Below are 24,394 nucleotides of genomic sequence, written 5' to 3'. Positions count from 1 at the left end.
CTCCACCTTACCTCATCATACTGTCTCGTCCGTCCTCCTCCCAGTGTCTGTGCTCTAAGAAAAGGGGAGATGGTGGATTGAACAGTTTCCAAATGGAGTTAGTTTATACTACGCAATTCATTTATCTTCTTCTTTCCCAAAAACATTTTAATCTTGCAAAACTGTTTTAATCTAGGGATGTCTACAAGTCTCAATCATGTTGAGATGAAAGGTTCAGCAGGTAATTTTTATCATATTTGCTATATTCACTATATTCTCACAGCAGTACATCAGACAGATAACCTGTGGGGAAAAAAAGATACCTCTGGCTCCTTCCACTGCTCCTCATAGTATTTGCAAGAATCCTTTGTAACTGAATGATAACAACCAATCAATCAATCAACACAGAAATATTTACAGAGGGCACTAGTGCTGAACACACTTTGAACATGCGTTGTAGCTACAGTTTGCTATGCTTAATTAAAGCAGCATTAAAACCTTAGCAATTTTTTGAAACTTGATGCAATTGTATTTAAGACATTTAAAGGACGTTTTTGGTTTTTTAAAGAATTTTTCAGAGCTCAGTCACTCCATATGCCCTTTTTGACTTCCCACCATCGTAAGTGTCATTGGTTTTGTCTTAAAAGCTGAAGTGAGTTTAGTGAAATTGACCTTTGGACTTGAAAATACAAACACAGTAACGAATAATTTCCCAGCAGCGGTTGAGAAACTGTTTGTTATCTCAGCTCTGAGGAAAAAGATAAACAATAGAAAATCAATGAGAGTTTTTATGTTTGGGTGGCCTCTGAGCATAGAATTTACTGCAGAATTAGAGTAAAACAGCTCTTCTGCATTCACAGTATCATATATTTTTTCATTCTGTCTTTTACTTTTTTTGGAAATTTGAGCCATTTGTATTATAAATGTTATTCTGAGTATGCTGAATGATTTGAATAGATGTTGTAATGTGCTCGGCGATAGTCTGGAGAATGACTGGGTTGACAAAAAATATCAATCCCACCATTTGACAATGATACTGAAATATTATATATTATATGTTATTTGTGGACTGATAAATTATCCATATACATTTATATTGAATCCTGTCAATGAAAAACCTGTGAAAATGACACTTTTGTATTTTTAAACATTTTGTTTTCTTCTTTCCATTAATGTCCTAAACACAGTTTATTTTATTAATTGAAATTTACCAAGTAAGCTTTGAGATTTTAAGGACACTGATTTTTTTACAGCAGATCACTTAAAACTAAAAACATATATTTAAACTGAAGATTTTGTCTGAATCTACTGTATGTAGGCTTGAGACAGGATGATAAATACAAGCAGATAGTTGTCTGCAAATATGTCAGCCATCAGAGATTTACCCCTTTAACTTCTCAGGTTGTATAAGGTCATTATAGACAATGTACTAAATTGATTAAATGAACTGATACATTGAAATAATGGAATTCAGTCTGCTTTTAGGTATAACTCTGCTGCAAGATTCGACAAAAACAAGCATATCTCTCTGGTATTTTATTTAGAAACATTAATTTTCAAGACAGTGTACTATCACAACATACTTATATTGTAACATTAAACTACATAGTGGGATAGAGAATTTCCCCCATATCTTCTATTTCTATACAGATTGCAAAAAAAACAAAAACATTTTTTCATTAAAATGTCTTATCCTAAAAGATACACAGTTTTGTGAAGCAGGCTTATTCACTTTTGTGCTGAGAATAATACAATTATTATGTTTATGCACTGAAGAAACGGGAGCAAGGGTTCAAATCACAAATATGCAGCTCATATGTAAGACATGATTGATTCATGTTCCTCTTCTGAACACCTGTCAGTCATGTTGAATTCTTTTAACTGATGTTAAATCTTTCAGTCTCAGTCATCTTAAGAACAAAAGAAGTAGTTATGTTTTTGTCTGGAAACTCTCCTGCATGATCTGAACAATGTGGCATTAGCTGCTGCCAATTTATTTGACCTTACGTATGCTTTGAACCTCAACTAATCTCCTGAACTGAAGTACCCCTTCGCTCCAGAAAGTTGCAGTGGAGCTTCTCAAAAACAGACTGTATGAGTGAGCTGCTGCCATGTTATGGGAAGGTAGTCACAATGCAGATTCCTACATTTGCCTTGTGGAATAGGGACAAATATTGCTCTCTCATTACACTGATACTGGACTTTGGACAAGCACTTATGCAGCTAACCTGCAATGCCTTCATGTATGCTTTCTGCAGCCCTTATCAACGCCAAGTGTAGTGTATTGCTTTCAGAAGATGCCTACCGATTGCAAGTGAGAACTATTTGCATTACTCTGCCATATAACCACTGTGGAACATTCACGATTGATGTTGGTTTCATAAGGAAGCTGTTTTAAGGACAGACTGTGTTGCAATAGACGCTGGCACTGATGTTTACTATACACTCTCTTGGTAAAATGCTTAGCAAGTGTTGTCCTTATGATAAAATAAAATACACTGGACAACAAACACATAACAATATACAATATAACATAACAAGAAATGTGTTTTTCTTGATGCCTCATTTGTTTTGAAAATTTTACAGTAGTAAATGCTGTGGTTAAAAGATTAGACTGGATCGGTCAGAAGGATGTAAAAATTGCATTTATTTAAATAAGAGAAATCAGTATACAGAAAGAATCTTATCATGAAATTTAATAATATGAGACTTGAGCAGGTTAGGTTGATTAAACAGAATAATACTGTGTGTAATTTAAATAATAATAAATAAAAACCTCCTGTTCCTTAAACAAATGATAATTGAATATACTGAACATATAAAAAGCTTAAACATTAACATAAAAAGTTGTTTTGGTTTAACATAGGGTAAGTGATATGCTTAACATTAAAGAAAAAGCTTTAAGTTAACATTAAGAAGTCATGTTGATTAGAATTTAATATATTAGATGTAAATAAATGTAAATGTTGAGTCAACATAACTTTAATATGGGCAACTGATGTCCATATTTTTTCACGTAAATTCAACAGATTTTTTTTTTCAGTGTACCCTAAATATGGGACTGCCCACTCCCTATGAATGCCATTATACCAAAACATAACCGGAAGTTGAAGAGAGTGGGAATTCCTCCTGTTACAGCTTCTTTGGCTCAACTCACTGACTGGAATCAGAGGGAAACAGCTATCCTGTCTGCAAACCTCACGGTGATGACAAGACTCCATGCAGGAGGTGATTGTGACTGGCACATAACCATCCATAAAAATCACGCTATGTTGCTTTCACTCTTTGGTTTTTGTATGGATTAAAACAAACCAAATATTATGTGTTTATCAGGAGCAGATGGCTTTTGTCCTCTTTCAGTAGAGACTGCCTAGCTGTTTCCAGTCTTAATTTAAGCTATAGCTAAGTTAACCAATTATTAAGCAAACATGATGATATTTCATCTAACTCTGAAAAAGAAAACGAATAAATGCCAAGCAATATCGAACTAAACTATTCCTTCAAGCAACATACAAACTGCATGGCCATCATTTTTGAAGTTAATAATTTTGCTTTTACCACAGTTCATTGTACCTTAATAGGATCAGTCAATTCACATTCATTATAAAGTGTGTGGACTATCAATAAGAAACAGAAAGTGGACAGTCAGCTGCATTTATTACACAGTGAACCTCCAGGAGGCAAAGTTAAAAACAGTTACGTGACTGATATTTTGATGTTGCACTTTTGCACGTAATTTCGCAATTTTTTACCTCAGATTTCTTTCCATTTTAGCCCTCATACCTAAAACTACAATAAATGTTTGACAAGTAAATTCTAACACTCTTTCTTCTTTCTCTTCTAACTCCTGAAAAAAATGGATTAGAGTTTATTCTGGGTTACTCTGTGTTCTTTTTTAAAAAACCTTCTGATAAGTCCCAGTTCAGCCAGCAGCCACTTTGTTCTTCATGCCAGAGTCCTACTATTTGGACATGAACAAAGTTTGTTTGATTAATAATCAGTGAGCCACGACAGAAAGCAGACTGACCTGACAAACAACTGCCGTATAAACTCGCACAAGGGCTTTTTACTCTAATTATTAAACCTAAACCCTCATGATATGTGACTGATGATTTGTTTGTCAAGGCAGTTACGTTCTGTACTGAGCTTTATGGCTTGCCTTCGAACAGTTGCATTTATAAAAAAAAAAAAAAGAGAGAGAAGCGGAGATAAGCAGCTATTTCTGATAGGCGCAAACGGGACACATGATCAGGCTCATTTGCATATGGACGGGAAGGTGAGCGTGGGAGAAAACTGTTTGAACCACGTCGCGAAGGTATCGACTCCTGATCGCTGGATTATGAATTTTGTCTTTTTTACTGGAGCATCTTGCGTTGAACCAGGAGTCACCGCAGTGTCGTCGGTCATCTCACCTGGACGCTCAGTAACCGACAGGTAACTTCCAATAAAGTTCACTTTTAACCTCAAAAGAAAACAATAAATATGCTTGCTGTACCACTCGCAATTTCTGAGCGTCTTCATGAGTTAGCGAGCCTACAGAACCTCTCTGTTCTTCATCTTTAAGCTGTTTCACGTGTCATTTCATAGCAGCAGCAGACTCACCTGAGCTAAGAGGCACCGGTCAAACAGGTGGAGCAGGAGGCGCTGCATTCCGCCAGTGCAGAAACCTGCATCCGCCTGTGGCAATATAAAACGTCAGTGGGTGTGTCTCCGTGTTGGTGCAATAAGTTTATCGAGGTTTAGGGAGAAAATTTGCCTTTTCAGAAGCTGAATGAGGTAAACTTCGTTTCCACTAGAAAAATAACCTGCATCGGGTTCATAAGAGAAAATGTGAGTTTTGTGTATATTCTCACCTTCCTTCTATGGCCTCATTAATCCCTCTGTATTTTTCTCCCTTTGTGGTTTCTGTCATGATTGCGTAATTTCGGTGTCTGTGTAGACAAATTAGACGTTGTGTTGCAGGCACACCCTGATTATTTTCTCAGTTGTTTTGTCTGTAAATCACCAGAAATGCCATAGTGAAGATGTCCGTGAGTAGCAGTTTGGGGATATTTTTATTCATCATATGACTCTAACAATATTTTTTTTCTAAAGCTTTGCCCATTCACTTTCTGTTGATTGATCAGCTGGTCACTTGAGCTCTGATGTTTTTATTAATTGATTGTTGGACTCACACATTATTAAATAAGTAGACATTTCTTCTCTTTCTTCATCTTTAGCTGCTATCTCTCTATCTTTTATTGGCCTTTTAGCAATCTCACTGGCTGAGCAAAAACTTCAACGCTCCTAAAGAATGTAATTCAGTCCCATACAACAGCTATAAATGCTGCCTCTCAACCAACTCAACTCAACAAATGCTTTGTCTGTGTTAGGAGTGTTAATTTCCTGTGGTAACATTGGAGTCCATACTTTGTGGGGTTGTTGTATTGGACTAAATCATACTGAAGGATGCCTGTAGGTATTGTTGTCTTTTCCAAAATGCTGCCGGTCTTATTTTGGCTAAGTCACGGTAGTAACATAACAGCTCCTCTAAAACATTTTAGCTGTCTTCCAGTCAGTGTTGGAGATGATAAGATCTTTCTTGTGGTATTCGAAGCCCTCAGAGGCCTGAAAAGAGCATATTTCCTTGACAGCTGAGTTGCTGTCACGTCAGTCAGGTGATCCTGCTGTAGGGTTTTTAACTGTCTGGTTCAGACAGCACAAGCACATCTCGTCTCATCTCGTCCTCCTCCATTTATTTGAATCCGGGTCGCAGCTTCAGCAGGGAAGCCTAGACTGTCCTCTCCCCAGCCACTTCCACCAACTCGTCTCGGGGGATACCAAGGCATTCCCAGGCCAGACCAGAGATTTAATCCCTCCATCATATCATGGGTCTGCCACTGGGCCTCCTCTCAGACATTCACATGCCCAAAACAACTCCCCAGGGAGGCGTCCTAACAAGGTGCCTGAACCACCTCAACTGGCTCCTCTCGATGCGAAGGAGCAGTGGCTCTACTCTGAGCCCCTCCTGGATGTCCGAGCTCCTCACCATATCTCTAAGTCTGAGCCCGGCCACCCTGCGGAGAAAACTCATTTCCGCCGCTTGTATCTGTGATCTTGTTCTTTCGGTCACTACCCACAGCTCGTGACCATAGGTGAGGGTTGGAATGTAGACTGACTGGTAAATCGACAGCTTCGCCTTCTGGCTCAACTCTTTACCAAGACAGGCTGGTACAGGGTCTGCATCACAGCAGACGCTGCTCTGATCCACCTGTCAATCTCTCAGTCCATTTTACCCTCACTCATGAATAAGACCCCGAGATACTTAAACTCCTTTATTTGGGGCAGCAACTCTCCTCCAACCCAGAGTGGGCAGTCACATGTTTATGGTACGAAATTAGGACGCAGGTCCCGGGAGCAATAAGTAGAATATGAAAATATAAAAATATGAGATAAAAAGTTGAATAAAATAGAAATATAAGCTAAATAAAAATAGAATATAAAAAGAATATATCCATGAGAACCATGGCCTCATGTATAGAGGTGCTGATCTTCATCCCAGCTGCTTCACACTCGGCTGCAAATCGTCCCAGTGTGAACTGGATGTCACTGCTCGATGACGCCAGGAGGATCACATCACCTGTGAAAAGATGATGGAATCCTAAGGCCACCAAACCTGACACCCTCTGCCACTTGGTTGCACCTAGAAATTCTGTTCATAAAAATGATGAAAAAAAAACTCCCCCATAGGTTTTTTTTCTGTCTGAGCCACCCATCGTCTGACCTGCTGGTAACTGTCAGTTACCTCAGGAGTCCCACAAGCCAGCCATGCTCTGTAGGACTCCTTCTTCAGCTTGACGGCACCTTTCACCCCTGGTGTCCACCAGCGGGTTTGAGGATTGCCACCGCAACTAGCACCGGAGACCTTCTGACCACAGCTGCGAACAGCTGCCTAAGCAGTGGCAGTGTGGATGATGGCCCACTGGAGGACAGACCCATGTCCCTGTTTCGGGCTGGGCCCAGCAGGGCCCCATGGCCCCAAGGCACTCCTCAGACCTTCCAGGCAGGATACACTTGTCCTTGATTTTGCCTTTCATTGAGGTCTCCTCCATGAACCACCACCTTATTGTGGTGGAGTGGTTTGAGTGGCCTAATGATCCCAGGAGCTATGTTGTTGGGGTCTATTTGCCCCTGGTAAGGTCTCCCAAGACAAATTGGCACAAAGCACATGTCGGGCAAAAAAAAAAAAAAAAAAGAAAAGAAAAAAAAAAGAGAGAAATCTGAATATGTTACTTTGGGCTTAAGGAAAGTGTGATGAGCATTCTTAACTATGTTCTGATATTTTGCATACCAAATGATTATTCCTCTGATCAGGGGAATAATCTGCAGATCAATCACTATTGAGAGCATTATTTTTTTCCCTCTCCAGATCTCCTACTGTTGTCTTTGTATGTAACTGATACTGTACTGGCCAGATGTAAGAACACAGGCCACACAGACCTGATCGATACTTAAATTCCCCGGGGAGGTGAGTTCAGACGAAACACATTGTATGATCTCATCCCTGTGTAGCTGTTTGCTATTAGGGTGACTTTGTTAATGTGTACCTTTATGGGTCTGTAATTTCCTGGGAAGAACAGTGTACAGTGTTTTGGTATTAGTCATAGATTTAATTTAGAAATCCTTGTCAAAAGAAAAGCTCAGTTTAAACTCATTAAAATATTCTTTCATAAAATCATTCATGTAAATAGGAATGATATTCTCCCTACGTATTGAATTGTACTTGCTTGTAGACAAAGTTACAATGTTTACATATTCACTTGAACTGCTCTGCATTGTTGGGCTGCCACTAAGTTATTTTCATTACTGTTTAATCTGCTGATTATGTACACAATTGATTGTTTATCCTATGAAATGTATCCTATAAAATTCTCATCACAGTTTCACACAGCCCAAAGTAATCTCTTCATATTGGTACTTTTCTCCAACAAACAATCCAAAACCCAAAACTCTTCATTCACTCCTCACATTTAAGAAGCTGGAATATATTTACTGACAGCTTTTACAGCATGACCTGTGTGTGGTTCCCTCCCCAGCTGTCTGTCACCATGGCGATGGAAGGGTTAATCCCATCTACATATTCAGTGTTGGTGTCCACTGTGCTGTCCCTGCTCAGCCTGGCTGTGTTGTTGCTGCTGTGCATCATCAGGAAGAAAAGAAGGATGGAGGGAACATACAGGCCCAGTGCAGAGGAAAAGAAACAAACAGGAGCAGCGGGATCTGAAAAACCCGGCCTGCCTCTGCCGTTGCCAAAAGAAGAACGCCTCATATGACTGAACGTATAGAAGCTACATCACACACTTTGACCATTCCAGTGGATCGATACCTTCTGGCGTACTGCTGACCATTGGGGTGAGGACTAGAAATCTTGAGACACACTGAACAGTGTTTGTGCTGCACTTTTTCATTACTGGTGACAACAAATAGTCTGATCAGACTATCCATCACCTGCTTCTCTGGATGGCAAGAGCAAATATGTCTCAATGGTGTTTTTGTCATATTATCTAAATAAGTCACTACTTTTATTTTGCCACATAAGGGGCATGAACTGAAATATATTTTGTATTTGTACAGGTCTATTTTTACTGCACTGTGTTCTTTGTATTTATATATAAAACACTGTATTTCCAGTTATGAAGGATATTGATTAAAACACTATGATGCACTTTCATGTGAAGCGCAATTTCTCAGAAAACATGAAAATCACTGTATTGTTTAAGGTAGTGTGTTGATAAACATGTTTCACTTTTTGTCTACGAAGGAGCTCATGAGTGCACACTCACACACGCTTGTAGGAAAATATTCATGTGTCAGTGACAAATAGGCCATCTTGCACTTCATATTTCAGACAATACAAACATGTCCTCACTAAGAATTTATTTTCTAAGATTTATTTACTAAGAATTTTATTTTTGTTTCCTTAACTTCAGATCATTTAATCAACACAATATTGAGACAAGTAAAGAGTCACCAGACCTGAAGAGGTCTGGTGATTTTTATTTCTTTTTTAAAAAAAAAAAAAAAAAAAACAATCTTAAGTCCCACAGAAAGACCCCAAAAGAACATTGGCGAAAAACACGGTGAGCCACTCTGTGACAATGGGCAGCATGTTCCTTTACAATGATCGCACACACTGTAGTTTGTATTTCGACCCAAGTACACCTTCCTGCTGCCATGGATACTCACTAGCACATTAAATCGGTAGCCGAATATAAACAAGAACATTATTTATTCCATCTTTAAATATCTTCAGTAGCATTTTTAGTAGCAACCTAGAACCAGCCTTATATTTAAGCTTCAAATCTCTTCTTAAGTTCAGATACTTTGATTGATGGCAGATCCTCCTCCCCATGCCTCTCCAAGTGGCTGTTCTCCTCTGATATATTTGACTCGCATGGCGGATGAGCTTGTGTTTTCTCCCTGCTCTGAAACATGGTGCAAGGACTCTCGGTCTCAGCCAGTTCTTTGGCCCTGGACTTCACCTGAACGCCCTGGCTGTATGTCTGAGACTGGAAGCGTGCTACAGCAGATAGCACTTTAGGAAGAGTCTGTCTCACCTCTTGCGTGTCTTTCTTTACTGCTGCTTCACTCCTGTTCTCGTGACCTCCTGGAGGTGTGGGGTTCTGAGGCCCAGGAGAAGTTGTGGGTTTCAGATTGTCCACCTGTCCTTGCTGCTCCTCCACACTGTTGTCCTTAGAGGTTGTCAGTTGTGTTAGTTTGTTCGTAGATCCTTTCACCTCTTTGTCTTTCCCCTCCTGTCCTTCTCTTCCTTCATTTTCTCTTGTATCACCTTTCAGCATTTCACTTGTTCCTTTTTCCATCTCAGGTCCTTCAAATATCTCTGCCCTTTTTTCTTTCAACTCTTCTTTCTCTTGTTTCTCCATGGGTTCTTTCACTGGGTCCTCTGTTAAACTCACTCTCATTTCCTGACCGTCTTTCTCTCTATCTTCCTCTGTCTTCACTTTCATAAAGTTGTTTCTCTCATCAGTTTCTTCTTCTTGGTTCCCATTTATTTTTACCTTCACTTCTTCCTGCATATCTCTGATCTCCCTCAGTCCGCCTTCTTGTTCTCTCATTTCACACACTGCCAGCGGACTGCCCGTCCCCTCCTCCTCTGGTACGCTGGTGTCCAGGCATAGCCAGTCAGAGTCTTCTGTCTGGTCTGACAGCTCCTCTGTAGTTTCCAGATTCCAACTGTGTAGGCTCCCGCTGCCACTTATGGACAAAGACAGGCTCTCCTGGCTTGGGTTGGCTGGAAAACCTCGCTGGTAAACACAACAGACGATGTTATATGAGAAATCACATTTTTTTGTGTGTGTGTGTATGTTAGTTTGTCCTCTTCTTACCTTTGTGATATAGTCATGGCTGTCTGGTCCAAACAGGTCCAAGCTGCGTGTGCCATACAGCACACCACGATCGTAAGAGCTCCGGGAGCTGAGTGTATCAAAGATCTCCCCAAGCAGATCCATCTCCTCCTGGTCACACAGCAGTGAATCCTCCCCCTCTTCTTCATCCTTCTGAAGCTCAGATTCAGGCTCCACCACAGGCCCAGACACAGCTCTGAGGCACCAACAAGACAAAAAGAATGGTATAAATCTGAAAACACTTGCTGTGTATTCTTATCTTCTTTCTGGGTTTTCCACATCTCTTGGTTTTTCTTGGACCCTCACCCATCCCATGTATCTGCAGTGTCCTTTGTGTCCTGCTCATCCCTGGGAGCCCTATGTTTGTGAACAGGCCGACGGGGACGTGACTGACATGAGGCAACATTGAGTAACAAAGCAAAGCAGCACAATATTCCCCCAAAAGAGATGACAGATGTTGGGTGAATCACAATAAAGCGACATCAACAGAGCAATTAAAGGTGCAAAATAGCACAAAGAAGCGGTATAGGACAGGAGAAAGGGCAGATTAGATAATGATAAGAATATATGTGGATGGTGTCTGTTATGAAATATTTAAAATTTTCTGAGACAGAGCTCACCTTCCCAAAGTGCTGTGTGATTGGCAGACGGTTCTGCAAGCAGTCAGACTGGGCACGACGATGTGACACTGATCCTCCTCTCTGAAGAGTGTGTTCTTCATTTTGGGGCTGCATCACACACACACACAAACAAGGAAGAAGTATTTCAGTAAATATGCAGCAGAATTAGTTTCAAGCGAAACACCTACTCACATAAACCAGGACCCACCTTGTGCATCAGCAGGTTTTTAAAACCAGACTTAGTGAGACCCTTGGCCTGTAACAGAGTGAAACGATGATGAAAAGAGTTATTTTCACTTGTCCTCCTTCCAGAAATATTACCTTGGCTTATCTCACCTTTATGTTTGCTTTGGACTTCATATTAAGGATGAGTGCTCCTCCTCCCTTCTGTTAAAATAAACAGCATCTGAGCTGCACTTTTTCAGCACAATCAAGACAAACTTAAACCAATTTTATTAAAGATTAGAAGAACTTACTTTTAAATTGCCAACTAACTGCTGATACGATTTGCTTCTCCCTGCAAGCAGAGATACAAAGAAACGTAATAAACGAGAATTGTAAAATTCATTCACTCACTCACACACACACACACACACACACACACACACACACACACACACACACACACACCTGCAGCTGTTTCACACTGTAGGATCTCCTCCTCAAAGAGGTCATCTGGTTCCTTCCCTTTGTTCAGAATATCCAGGCGACCATCAATGAACTAAAGAAAACATGCATTTGCTCCTTTTTAAAATTATTTCATTAACAAATATGAAAATGTTCTCTCTTTTACATTAGATGGGCATGACTACTGATTTTTCAACAGATTTACCTGTAATATTATAAACCACCATGCAGTTCTGAGGCTTTAATCTTTGAAAACATTGCAAATAGATACCTGAAATTCTCTGAAATAGCAGCCTGGGACAGGCACAACACCTTTTCCATTAAATGAAGTATCTGTATCAAAGACATTTATAAACTACCTACCACATCTTACTAATTGTTTGCCCAACAAGTCCAGTACTATGTTTGCAGTATCTGTCCAGCAGAGGGCAGTAAATGACATGAAGCACATTGTGTACCTGTTTGAAGAACTGTAAATGAATGGCACTCTGCAGGAACTGCCTCATACTGGAAGACTTGTGATCTAGAAACAGTTCGTCATTGAAGCACATTTCACCCTCCTACAAAGGAAGTCGGGGGACACACAGATCAGTAAGCATGCAGAGCTTCCTGTAACTGACCTCTTAAGAATGCAGTGAACGCACTGAAGTTGTTTGATCAGTTGTTTAAATACGCACAAAAGGACATGCATTTTAACAAACTTTATAAAGTCCTTACACTGTCATCAATTTTTCAATTTTATTATTAAAAATTTCATGGTAAGTTCTACAATGAGCCTTTCTGTGAGGGGCTGACCTTGTCACACTGCAGCGCATCCCTGTAGCCTCCAAACAGCAGAGCCTGAGCTTTCAGGAAGGCCCTTGAGACACCACAGCCAGGGGACACTGCCTGACGCTTCAGACACACCTTCAGCCTGGCCATCTGGAGACATGTTTACATTTTAATACGTGATATAAATCCAGAGAAACCACTGCTGCTCCTCAGTGACATGATGAAGACAACACCACATCATCAAAAGAAGATGAATTGAGGTGCTGTAAGGAGTTTGTTTGATTGTTGACTTTGTTGAGTGACAGTGAACATGGAAATAGGAGGGTGGCAGGTGGGGTTGAACTCTAGAAAAAGTCCCTCACTTTTTATGTTTCTACCACTGATACCGTGGCAAATAGCCCGTTTCCATTGTGGGAAGTTTAGAGGGGCCCAGAAACCATTTCAGGGACTTTTCAGCTGTGTTTCCACCAGAAGAACCAGGGTTCTAAATTTGGTTGCTATGCCACAGTTCTTCACCTCAAAAACTCAAGCTGCTACCTACTGCTACACATAGCAGAATTTATTCCCATAGTAACCAAACACTGGTTGTATTAAGGTTCCATCTTAGAACATCAGTATTGATTTTAAATTTGTTGCTAATTTTCCTCACCTTCACAATTCTACAGATGTGGCATAAACAAAAACAGAAGTGCAAAGAAAGGACTTTTGCTTTCTTTTTTTTTCCCTGAGTTTATTTTCTGTGGCTCCACAAGTCACCCATACACCTTTAACTAGGGAGCATCATATGATTCTGTGGTTTAGACATAATTTAGACAACATGCCAGTCATTCTCTTAATATTAAAAGAGTGAAGTGTTAATTTGGAGACACTTAAAAGACTTCTATATAATCACATAAACGGCCACAAACCCAGACAGAGAGCACACGTTACCACATCTGAAGGTATCCTTTTGAGATCATCAAAGGGGCTTTCCAAGGTGTTTGTGTCCACATTTAGAATGACAACTTCCTCCAACCCACGACTCCTCACCCTCTGTCGGACAGACACAGAGACACAGTTTGGTCTGTGGGGTTGGACAGTTTGTGGACAAACCTGGCAGAATTGAAGTATTGTTTTAATCAGTAATTTACCTCAGATAGACTGGTGTGGACCCCTATTAGGTAAGGCATTGGTGCACTGTAACAAAATTTAAAAAGAAAAGTGTAGTGGTAGATCAGTTGGTCAATAGATAGACAGATAGATAGATAGACAGATAGATAGACACTTATCTATACACTTCTTACCAGCAATAGTCCAGTAGGTGGGGTGGCAGCACAGGGATGAAGATGTGTTGCCAATACATGGGGTATAACACAGCACTGAGTGCGTGCACACAAGACGTCAGCTGCACACAACACAAAATGGAGGACGGCTTCAGACAATAACAACACACAGAACACCTGTGTGTGTGCGCTCTGTCAAAGGTCATATATAGTGTCTGGTGTGTGACTTTATTCTAGCTCCAGGCAGTCTTTGTAAGGTTGGTGATGTTGACGGGTTAGACTTGAGGTTATGTTAGGCTGAGGTTTACCCAGAAATAGATAAAATATCAGAACAAATATGTGTGTCTTACAGTACTGAGTTTGCTGGCAAAAATGAGGATGCGTCTCTCAAACAGCATGCTGGCATAGAGCTGGAGCAGGTTCCCCACATCTACTGCCACAATCAGCTCTGTCAAGTTCCTCTGGCAAACACACCCACAAACACATCCACACGCACATATATCAGATTGAATGAGAAACATGTTTCCAAAGCCCAACCTGCACTGAAGTGTATTACATTTAATCTTTGAGTTTAGTTCAATCTTCTGCACTCACATTTTCAGGGATGGAAGGGAGACTTCTGGGGTCTGGAGCGATGAAGTATGGAACCTGATCAAAATGAATGGAACAAAACATTAAGGAGAGAACTCTGACAATTTAATTAAAAGCATTTTTGTTTTCAACTGGCTTGAACATAACGCAGACATGCGTGCATTACAGGTTACAGGATCAAACTTAAGGTTTTCATTCCAAAATTTAGTATCCATTAAAGAATATGGTTGTAAGATACAAACTATTGGTGTAAGCTTCCGTTTTATTGTAACATGACTTTAAAAATATAATTCTTATATTTCTGATTTTTTAAAATCAAATCTAACCCCATTTTTGATCATTTTTATGGTCATATTTTTATTGCAATAGCCATTCAGTGACTATGTACATTTAATAATTACTACTACAATGGTGGAGTCCGCCATTCCTATCTTCTTTACATCATATTAGAGCTGTAGTTACTGCTATAATGCAATCCAGAGTTCTTGGACCTGTAGCATTAAACCACGGGTGTCGGGGAAAAAGTCATCAGTCAGGACCACCAATACTTTTTTTCTATTTTCACACCATATATCTGTTTTAGCTGAATAAATGGTAAACGTTTCTTTCAAGAGGATTTCTCATTTTGGAATGAAATTCCTCAAATTTAAAAATCCACAAGATACATGCATTACAGACATTTCTCATGTGACAAAACAATTATTATGGTGACAACACAATCATGGGTTATTCAGGGGTTATGAACACATAAAGTTAACCGTTCCAAATGCTGTAGTGGATGGTCTGCGTTAAATTAGAGGGGTGAGTGACAAGGTTTTAGCACACATACATCAAGTTTAGCCATCAAGCACAGACAGCTAAAGCTTTCCAACAGGAATTAGTCTGTATTTGCTACAGCTGTTATTCCAGACCACATGAACTCCTGTGGGACTCACCCCCTCTAGTCCCTCTGGGTGTCCTACAGGGTGGGACACCTCTGTGCTGACCAATAGCTTCCCTCCCTCAGAAAAAAACACAACATACTAACCAGTGACAAAAAAAGCCACAAATTCAAGTGTGACTCCTCGTTTTCATTGGTTTATTAGAGATTTACCATTTGCAGAGTGACAGATCCAGCTGCCAGTGGTATGGACTGCTTGTAGAGCGCAGCCAGCAGTGCTTTCATCTCACTGGTCTGTTGAGATTATGATTGTAGTTGTTAAAAATACTCAAACAAGAATTTGTGGATTAGAGAGTGATAGAAGGGCAGAAAGATTACACACAAACAATGGAAACTCACCTGTCCTTTTGTGAGGTAATCTGCCAAGTTGTTGAGAAGCTTGTAAAACACTTCAAACCATGGAAGATAACTGTAATCAAATTGATGAAAAATGTTTTTCCTCATGGTGTAAAAGCTCAACTTGAAAGGAGAATTATTCTTTCTTTATCCCATTCACACACCCTCATACAAATGTACCTGAGTATGCAAAGGCAGGTATGTGTGCTGTTGGTGAGACGACAGAAGCCAAACCTCTGGCATCCCTCAAGGTCAGTCAAAACAAAGGTAAAGTGCTGCACGGCCAGTCCATCCCTTACTCTGTGCAGATGCATGTAGTCAGAAGTGGACATACAAAGAACATACAGGCTAGAAATACAACTTGATCAAGAAAGTCAAGGCAATCTAGCTAGGTTATACTCACCTTTGTATGTCATATGGGAAGCAGAATCTGGGTAATGTTTGAAAAGACTCCTGGAGCAGGAAAGAATTGCATAAAATGTGAAAAATTACAATAATAGTCCACCACCATGCTTGGAGCTCTGTACTTCAGTGACACAGAGCTTCAGTTGTAGCTAAAAGTCAGCATGCAAACATATTCATAATGACAATTTAATTAATGTTAGACAAGTATATTTACTGTGTTGCATATCTTGGTTCAGCAAGATCATTTCCTAATTAACATTAAACACAAAGTACAGCTGAGGTTGACGGGAAAGTAAGCTGTCACTAGGGGGAAACCAGTAGAAATCAGTAGGATTCATCCTCTAAGGACCAAAAAAGTATTGGGACACTTGAGCATTACACCAACAGGGATTTTAATGACTTCACATTTTAAATTCACAAACATCTTTACAGCTATAACAGCTTCCACTCTTCTGTGAAGGCTTTTCACAAGATTTTGGAGTGTTTCTGTGGGATATTTTTGCCCATTCATGCAGTAGAGCAATAGTGAAAGTCAGGCACTGATGTTGGACAAAAGGCCTGCCTCACAATCTCTGTTTCAATTCATCCCAAAGGTGTTGGATGGGGTTGAGGTCAGGCCTCTGTGTGGACCAGTCAAGTTCTTCCACACCAAACTCATCCAACATGTCTTTATGGACTTTGCTTAGTGCACTGGGGCACAGTCATGCTGGAATAGAAAAGGGCCTTCCCCAAACTGTTGCCACAAAGTTGGAAGCATAGAATTGTCCAAAATGTCTTGGTATGCTGAAGCATTAAGATTTTTCCTTCATCCACATCCCAATACTTTGGCTATATAGTGTATTTCAGTCTAAAACAAAGTGACAGACCAACTAGCCAACCAACAGTGCAATCCCTATAGAGCCAAACCACTAGCATGGCCAAAACAAGCTGCTCTGATTCACATTCTGATCCACAAATATTTTGGATTTCCAAGAGCAAGAAACATAAGTGACTACCTCATCACTGAAGTCCTCTGGAAACTGAAACAGTACGCCAGGATCTAAAAAATTAAAAGAATGAATGAATTAGCATCATTGCCAATACTCCAAACAAAATCTTCTTTAAAAAAGTGCTTGAATAAAAATATTTTATGTTTTACAAGGCAACAGTGAGTGAAACAGGGTGACATTACAGTTTATAGGGAAACAATACACATGATTTATAAGAACCTGTTCAGTTCAGGCTCAGCTGCTCAGTCTGTCAGATGATACCATCTGGTTCAAGAGTGACTAGACAGGCTATGTGGTTTGTCTGATCACATGACAGGAAGCATGAGCAACTCTCAGCTCAACACATATAACTGCACACTAAGTATTACATCTTCATTTTAAAACACATACATTAATTAGTGTTGTGATTTAAAGGTGAAGCCAGGTTCAGATGGTAGTAAAACAGACTGGTGTAGCATGTGCTTTAGAAAAACGACATGGAAGAAGGTGAATAGGGTCACAGGAAGATTCCTTAGGAGCAGTTTTAATCAACTGCCACATCACTCTGCACATCTAAATTTTTCTATTGTGGATAACACATTTCCAGTGCTATACAGAGAGACAAGTTAGAAATCACAGTAAGTGCAAAAGCTGCTTGGCCTGGGGAAAAAAACTCACCTTTGTCTCTGGCTACTGGGCAAGTTGCTTCAAAGAACCAGTAGAAGGTTCGCTCAGGATCTTGTCTGACAGGAAAGAGAGTCACAGCACTGAGGTGAGGTTATGCTTACAGTGTGTTAGCCTCCTAAACATGTCCACATAATGCTGAGGCTTTCCAGAGAATCTACCCAACAGTTGTTTTACCACTCAAGACCCTCATTTTGCTGTCAGGTAATGGTGCAGTGAATGCGCTCTTAAGGACAAAGGTAAACTGTGATGTCTATTAGAGACAGGTGGCCACTTTTACAGAAAAAATGATTACATTTTCAAAATGTGGTCACATACAGCAAACACAGTTGAACATTTTCTTCTGCTTTAAACAAGAACAGATCGACCATGAAGTGTACAGCAACTCAGTAAGGGCTACAGAGTTGCTGCAGGAAACTTCCTGTGCAGTTGTGAGAGGAAGTCATAAAAACCACAAGAACAGACGGACGGGCTGAGTGATGATGATGATGAAAATCGAGCAAAAATGACATGATAAACTTACTTCAGTCTGGAGCCCATGTTGTCTGAAAGTGTCTGTGTCCATGTGTTTGTCCAGGAGGCCAGAGATCTTCAGCAGGTGTGTTAAAGCGGAGTCCTGCTGCTGATGTAGCAGTGGTGTAAAGGAAGGCAAACAGCAGCGGTGGCAGCTGCCTACACAATCAGCGCACGAGTGAAGGAACACTTCCTGATCTGCGTCAGTGTGTGTATATGTAAGTATGACGTCTGTTATAAAACCATCTCTCCAAACTCTCAGCCTTTGTATTCACTTCTCCTAAAATTCTGCTCTTACTTATCTTTTTATGTATTTCCCCTCTTTTTTTTTACACTTCTCATTTTGAAAAGCAGCAGGCTTTTAAGTAGCAAATGTAAGTCTGGTGTAGCAATTCCCCTCCATCTTTGATTTTATTTTACATCTGCTAAATTTTGACATTTAGAACCATTACTGCCTTACCCTGCATTGTCATTCATACTGACGGACATGATGTTAGGATTTTGGTTTCAGAGAGGACTCCAAAAAGCAGATGACAGACTCAGGTAAAGGATTAATAAAGTCATTAGTGGAGATATTCAGTAAACATTACAAAACACACAATGGAAATAGTTCACAAAAACAGGAAATAAAACCGGCAAATAAACAGGCAGCAGGTGAGTGCAAAAGCCTAAAGGAAGATGTCCAGAACAAAGAATCCAAAGCACAAAGACAAACTCCAAATGCCAGGGGACATCAGGTCCAATCCACAGACAGAGCTGCCCAGGGAAGACATGAGCATGGAGGTGAACCACTAGAATAGATGGTATAATCTGGCAAGGGTGGCGCGGGAGAGCCGGTCTTAAATAGGCGGTGACAAGTGACTGGAGGCAGATGTAGATCAGGTGTGCAGGCAGGCGACTGATAGGACACAGAAACAGCTCTACCCAGCTCTCTACCGGATTGGCCAGGCAACAGAAAACCCAATCAGACAAATCTCAAGAAGACAGGAAACAAACAGAACACGAAGCAAAGAGACCAAAACACCTCAAGATACTAATCTTATCACATGAGCCAAGTATAGTGTGTGTTATTTTGAATTATTTATTCATCAAACCAATACAAATAACATATATTAAGGTATTTTTTGTAATGTATCAAGAACACTGGAGCTGATGTTGTTACTGATGATCTGAATAAAACAGCCTTTATGTTTTCATACTGCATGTCATATAAGGTATATAGAAAGCTGACAGGGATAGAGTGTTTTTCTATTGCCCAAATAAACAGCCTTCTGCTTTTCCTATAGAGAAGTACTTCTGACACATCATAATGCATCATTTGGTGTTACAGGTTTCAGAATGAGAAATGACAACAAGTTATCCACATCCTGCTCACAGAGGTACTGATTCTCATACTGCCTCCCTGTGGCGTTCAAGCAAAACTGCCTAATCTGTAGACACTATGAGTCTCCATTTTGGTTTGCCTTCACATCATCATCAGTAAAACCTGTGTGTCAACAAAAATTGTCTATTTCAGTGAAAAGATCTCTATGTTAGCTTTGTATTATGTATTTTGTTTTGTTTATTTAGTATTGTTCTATCACTATGGGCTTATGTTTTAATCATGATCTGTCATGATTAAAAAAGAGCTTCAAGCTAATGCTGGTACGATTCATGACAAAATTGTACATAGCCCCATCACAGATAAAGAAACAATACTTAACACATATAAATATACTGCTATGTCCTTATTTTGTTTGTATTTAAAAATATATCAGACACACAAGAAACATACAACGACCTTCAGGGATATTTTTCCAACAAATTTATTTCAACCAATAACAGATTAGACAAGTGATCAAATTATACAGTTTTACTGAATACTTGAACCAGGTACTTTTTGACTAATAATCATAACTGAACACAAACTGAAAGTTACGGACAAAACACCACAAGCACACCTGTGTTATCTACCTCCATATGAGCACTGAGATGGGAGAGACAATTTAGTGTTGTGACTTCTACTCTGGCTGGAAGAAAGAGAAGAGACAGAGAGAAAAGGAAACGGGGGGATACAGGGATAAGAGAACAGAGAAAGGAGAGTACTTGAACAAAAAAGAAGAGAGCAGAGTTGGAGTGAAGTAAGTGGATGGATGGTCAGATGTTGTTAGTATGAGAGCAGGTGAGATATGATGAGTCATTTTAGCTTTAGGCCACCTCCTCCTCTCCTTCCTCCTCAAACTCTCCCTCCTCAGCCGTGGCATCCTGATACTGCTGGTACTCGGACACCAAGTCGTTCATGTTGCTCTCTGCCTCTGTGAACTCCATCTCATCCATTCCCTCGCCAGTGTACCAGTGGAGGAAGGCCTTTCGGCGGAACATGGCAGTGAACTGCTCGGAGATGCGCTTGAACAACTCCTGGATGGCAGTGCTGTTACCAATGAAGGTGGCAGCCATTTTAAGCCCACGAGGCGGGATGTCACACACAGCTGTCTTGACGTTGTTGGGGATCCACTCCACAAAGTAGCTGCTGTTCTTGTTCTGCACGTTCAGCATCTGCTCGTCTACTTCCTTCATGGACATACGGCCGCGAAACACAGCGGCCACAGTCAGGTAGCGACCGTGGCGGGGGTCGCAAGCGGCCATCATGTTCTTGGCGTCAAACATCTGCTGTGTGAGTTCAGGCACAGAGAGAGCTCTGTACTGCTGGCTGCCCCTGCTGGTGAGAGGGGCAAAGCCGGGCATGAAGAAGTGCAGACGAGGGAAGGGCACCATGTTGACGGCCAGTTTGCGAAGGTCAGCGTTGAGCTGGCCGGGGAAACGCAGGCAAGTTGTCACCCCACTCATGGTGGCAGAGACCAGGTGGTTGAGGTCTCCATATGTGGGTGTGGTGAGTTTGAGGGTGCGGAAGCAGATGTCATACAGGGCCTCGTTGTCAATGCAGTAAGTCTCGTCAGTATTCTCAACCAGCTGGTGGACAGACAGGGTGGCATTGTAGGGCTCCACCACTGTGTCTGACACCTGGAGGCACAACAGGAAAAGGTCAGGGGAATAAAAAGCAAGAAAAGTAAAAGAACTCCGGTAAAAAGCGCTAGGTGGTTGCTGACCTTAGGAGAGGGCACCACACTAAAGGTGTTCATGATACGATCGGGGTACTCCTCACGTATCTTGCTGATGAGCAGAGTTCCCATACCAGAGCCAGTACCACCACCCAGGGAGTGTGTAAGCTGGAAACCCTGCAGGCAGTCGCAGCTCTCAGCTTCCTTCCTCACCACATCCAGGACAGAGTCCACCAGCTCAGCTCCCTCTGTGTAATGGCCCTTTGCCCAGTTGTTGCCAGCTCCACTTTGGCCTGGAGAGGGAGTGTTAATTACAGTCAGCCCTTTGAATACTCAGTCTTATTTATCCTGCCAAAAGGTTTTTGTTTATTATTTAAACTAACTTTTCTGTATGGAGTGCAACAATTCTCTTTAATGTGCTGATAATTAAGATGATTTTTCTTTTACCAACATGATAAACATCCTATGTGCACGCATATGTGGCTGATCATGTACCAAAGACAAAGTTGTCAGGCCTGAAGATCTGTCCAAAGGGACCGGAACGGACAGAGTCCATAGTACCCGGCTCCAGATCCACTAAGATGGCCCTAGGCACATACTTCCCACCTGGAACACAAATGCATGGGTATTATTTATTTTTTTATTACAAAAAAAAAAATAAAGACAGACAAGTCGATACAAGTGGGTGGATGTTCTGAACAGTCCCGACCTGAAGCCTCGTTGTAGTAGACATTAATTCTGTCCAGCTGCAGGTCACTGTCTCCATGGTAGGTTCCCGTCGGGTCAATGCCATGCTCATCACTGATCACCTCCCAGAACTACAGACAGGTCGACAGGTTTAATTAGACAGAAACCAGTTCATTAATCTTAATATCTCACGGGGTAATAACTGCATTTATATTGCTTTTTTACAACCCACTCTAGTTGTTGAGCCACAGCTACCACACCGGGTGAATATTGGAGTGCTAAAACAACTGATTAATCAATTAGAGGACGGACAGAAAATTAAGTGACAATTATTTTGATAACTGAATAATAATTGAAGTCACTTTTGAAAAATGCTAGCAATTTGTTTGCTCAAGCTTTCAGTGATGTGATGATTTGTCACTTTTCTCTGTTTGGATTTGGAAAAATCAAGCAGCCAAACATGTCAAATTGCAATGGCCAGTTTTCATTATTTCATAAAGAAAATGACCAATTGATGAATTGAAAGATAAATGACTGTAATAATAGTAAAAAAAATAACGAATCATATCAATAACACAAACAGCTGCAGCCCCAGCATAACGTTTGATTATTTTTTCAACCGCATCAACCTCAAATCCATCTGTGCTTCACCAATACCTTCAAAACATGGGCTGACCCGAACCAACGCCCATTACAAGAAGCACGGATGACAATAAATATCAAGCTATTCGAAATTATTATTACCATGATAACTAAGTATGACCTAATATGTGTGAGTGCCTAAATACTGCATGTATGTTCCAGTGCATTTGGTGTCTGAGCCACACCCCTCTCTCTGACCACACACACTCACACACACACACACACACACATTCATTGTGTTCATTTTAAAGGGCATCAGCGACAGCGACGGGAATGTCTCGGCTTGCCACCGCCCATCCTGAACGATGCTATTGTACGCCGCCTTTAAGTACAGTCTTATACAACTCCACTATGTTGACCTATTTAGTGTTTCCTGTGGACAGCGTGTCCTCTTTACAGTCGATTCGCAGGCATCAACACCGTTAAACTTGAATTCAGTCATATAAAACCGACCACAGTTAACAGGTATATACAACGACGATGGGTGTATGTGTGTGTGTGTGCATTCCTACCTTTGCCCCAATCTGGTTCCCGCACTGCCCGGCCTGCAGGTGCACTATCTCACGCATGTTGTCGTTGCGGAGTGGTGGGTATCACAGAGAGCTGCTGGAGAACGGGGAAACGGGCGACGGACTCCGGTTCTGTTCGGTTCTGGCCCTCTCGACTCAGTTGACGGTGAATGGCGGAGGAGCTATGGCTGCGTGTAATCTGTCTCGCCCTCCCCTCCGTCTGCGGCTGCGCCGTTCATCCCGGTGCTGCAGCATGACGTCATCTCCATGGCAACGGGAACCGGGCACGGCCGGAAAATTGGCCTGTCTGGGCTGGCTTTTTGGTGAACGGGTTGTTGTGGAACTGACATGTCTGTGAAATGAAAGTGGACAGACTGAAAGACCGAGATTAACCTTCTCCTTAAAACATGACTCACGCTTTCAAAGCTACAGGGTTAACTCTCTGCTGGCATCAGCATTTGAAGGAATGCATGAATGTAACCTGATTGTGATGGCCACAAGGAGGAATCCTAAATAAACTGGCAGTAACTGTCAAGCCAATTCTTATATAGTGCCAAATCACAACAAAAGTTATCTCATCACACTTTAGAAACAGAGCTGGTCTACTCTTACAGAGACCCAACAGCAAGCACTTGGTGACAGGGGTGAGGTAAAACAGCCTTTTATCAGGCAGAAACCCGGACTCTACATGGGCAGCCATCCTTAACTGGTTGAGCTGAAAGAGAGAGGGAGAGAAAGACTGTGATCCAAGGGAATCTGCCAGATGGGGAAAGCGCAAAGACTCTTGGGAAGAGCCGAAGTCAGTAATATGCATTAGTGGTACATGAATGTGTACAGAAGCAGAGGAGAGAGAAACTCAGTGTATCCCTGTTTCATTGGTAACACACTGAGGGTTTGACTAGAACAGTAATTCCCATCCCAATAGGTTCCAATGCAATGGACACATGGCTCACTATTCCAGTAAATAGGAAGAACCTTAGATATGATTTGGGAACGGGAGATATTTCTAGTCCACTCACTTCTGACTTGGCTATGAGCCAGAAAGCTAACATTATGCTAGCAAGATTCAGGGTCAATAACACTGGTGTAAAACAGCAAATACAATTGATATGTTTAACATCAAGATTGTCTACACTAGGTTACTTGCGTCTTGTGTCTTGCAGTTGCCATACTAATGATGCACCAAAGGACTACACTCAGTGATATTCAGGATTCTTTTCAAGTAATTTATTTCTAATGTTGGAGAGTCTGAAACTAATGTTTTTGCCTAGGTTGAACATTCAGCTCCTGCTAAAACTACAAAAATCCTAGAGAAAATTACATAATTTCAGTGAATATTTTGCATGTACAGCTTGATTAAACATTGTCCATCATTAGGGAGCTGCTTGTTACTGTGTTTGTGCTCTTGACCGTAAAGAC

At 41.0% G+C, this 24,394-nt stretch overlaps 2 protein-coding genes across 5 annotated transcripts; both read right to left on the bottom strand.

The window, feature by feature from the left end:
* Positions 1–9,030: 9,030 nt before the first annotated feature.
* On the bottom strand, positions 9,031–18,919 carry dennd1c (DENN domain containing 1C). Of its 4 annotated transcripts, none has more exons than XM_046407138.1 (24): positions 18,560–18,919; positions 18,110–18,297; positions 17,581–17,645; positions 16,930–16,973; positions 15,933–15,982; positions 15,710–15,829; positions 15,533–15,602; positions 15,347–15,427; positions 15,189–15,254; positions 14,257–14,310; positions 14,013–14,123; positions 13,684–13,784; positions 13,531–13,576; positions 13,331–13,432; positions 12,425–12,550; positions 12,088–12,189; positions 11,633–11,723; positions 11,479–11,519; positions 11,339–11,389; positions 11,211–11,258; positions 11,003–11,110; positions 10,689–10,771; positions 10,365–10,578; positions 9,031–10,283 (listed from the first exon to the last, which is right to left on the bottom strand). In XM_046407138.1, the coding sequence occupies exons 2-24, from the start codon at positions 18,124–18,126 to the stop codon at positions 9,309–9,311; spliced, it is 2,766 nt and encodes a 921-aa protein (XP_046263094.1). In that variant the 5' UTR covers positions 18,127–18,297; positions 18,560–18,919; the 3' UTR covers positions 9,031–9,308. The 4 variants fall into 4 exon arrangements, with proteins under 4 accessions (XP_046263094.1, XP_046263102.1, XP_046263086.1 ...); XM_046407146.1 differs by having other exon boundaries at positions 18,110–18,258; XM_046407130.1 differs by lacking the exon at positions 18,560–18,919 and having other exon boundaries at positions 18,110–18,528.
* Positions 18,920–19,888: 969 nt separating this feature from the next.
* On the bottom strand, positions 19,889–23,213 carry LOC124068726 (tubulin beta-4B chain-like). Its single transcript, XM_046407166.1, has 5 exons — positions 22,979–23,213; positions 21,847–21,955; positions 21,633–21,743; positions 21,186–21,430; positions 19,889–21,099 (listed from the first exon to the last, which is right to left on the bottom strand). Exons 1-5 carry the CDS (start codon positions 23,033–23,035, stop codon positions 20,287–20,289), a joined length of 1,335 nt encoding a protein of 444 aa, XP_046263122.1. The 5' UTR covers positions 23,036–23,213; the 3' UTR covers positions 19,889–20,286.
* Between the last annotated feature and the right edge of the window lie 1,181 nt (positions 23,214–24,394).

The sequence above is a fragment of the Scatophagus argus genome, chromosome 2 (assembly GCF_020382885.2).
Source record: "Scatophagus argus isolate fScaArg1 chromosome 2, fScaArg1.pri, whole genome shotgun sequence".
In the NCBI taxonomy this organism is placed as follows: domain Eukaryota; kingdom Metazoa; phylum Chordata; class Actinopteri; family Scatophagidae; genus Scatophagus; species Scatophagus argus.
Note: the sequence above shows the minus strand (reverse complement) of the source record. Positions and strands in the feature narration are given on the sequence as shown.

Coding starts and splice junctions, on each gene's coding strand:
- LOC124068726 (XM_046407166.1), bottom strand. CDS start 23,035: ATGCGTGAGATAGTGCACCTGCAGGCCGGGCAGTGCGGGAACCAGATT. Junction 21,956..22,978: donor GGAACCAGATTGGGGCAAAG/GTAGGAATGCAC, acceptor ACCTGTCTGTAG/TTCTGGGAGGTGATCAGTGA. Junction 21,744..21,846: donor CTACTACAACGAGGCTTCAG/GTCGGGACTGTT, acceptor TTTGTGTTCCAG/GTGGGAAGTATGTGCCTAGG.
- dennd1c (XM_046407138.1), bottom strand. Junction 13,433..13,530: donor TCCACACCAGTCTATCTGAG/GTAAATTACTGA, acceptor TCTGTCCGACAG/AGGGTGAGGAGTCGTGGGTT. Junction 11,520..11,632: donor ACAGTGTGAAACAGCTGCAG/GTGTGTGTGTGT, acceptor CTCTGCTTGCAG/GGAGAAGCAAATCGTATCAG.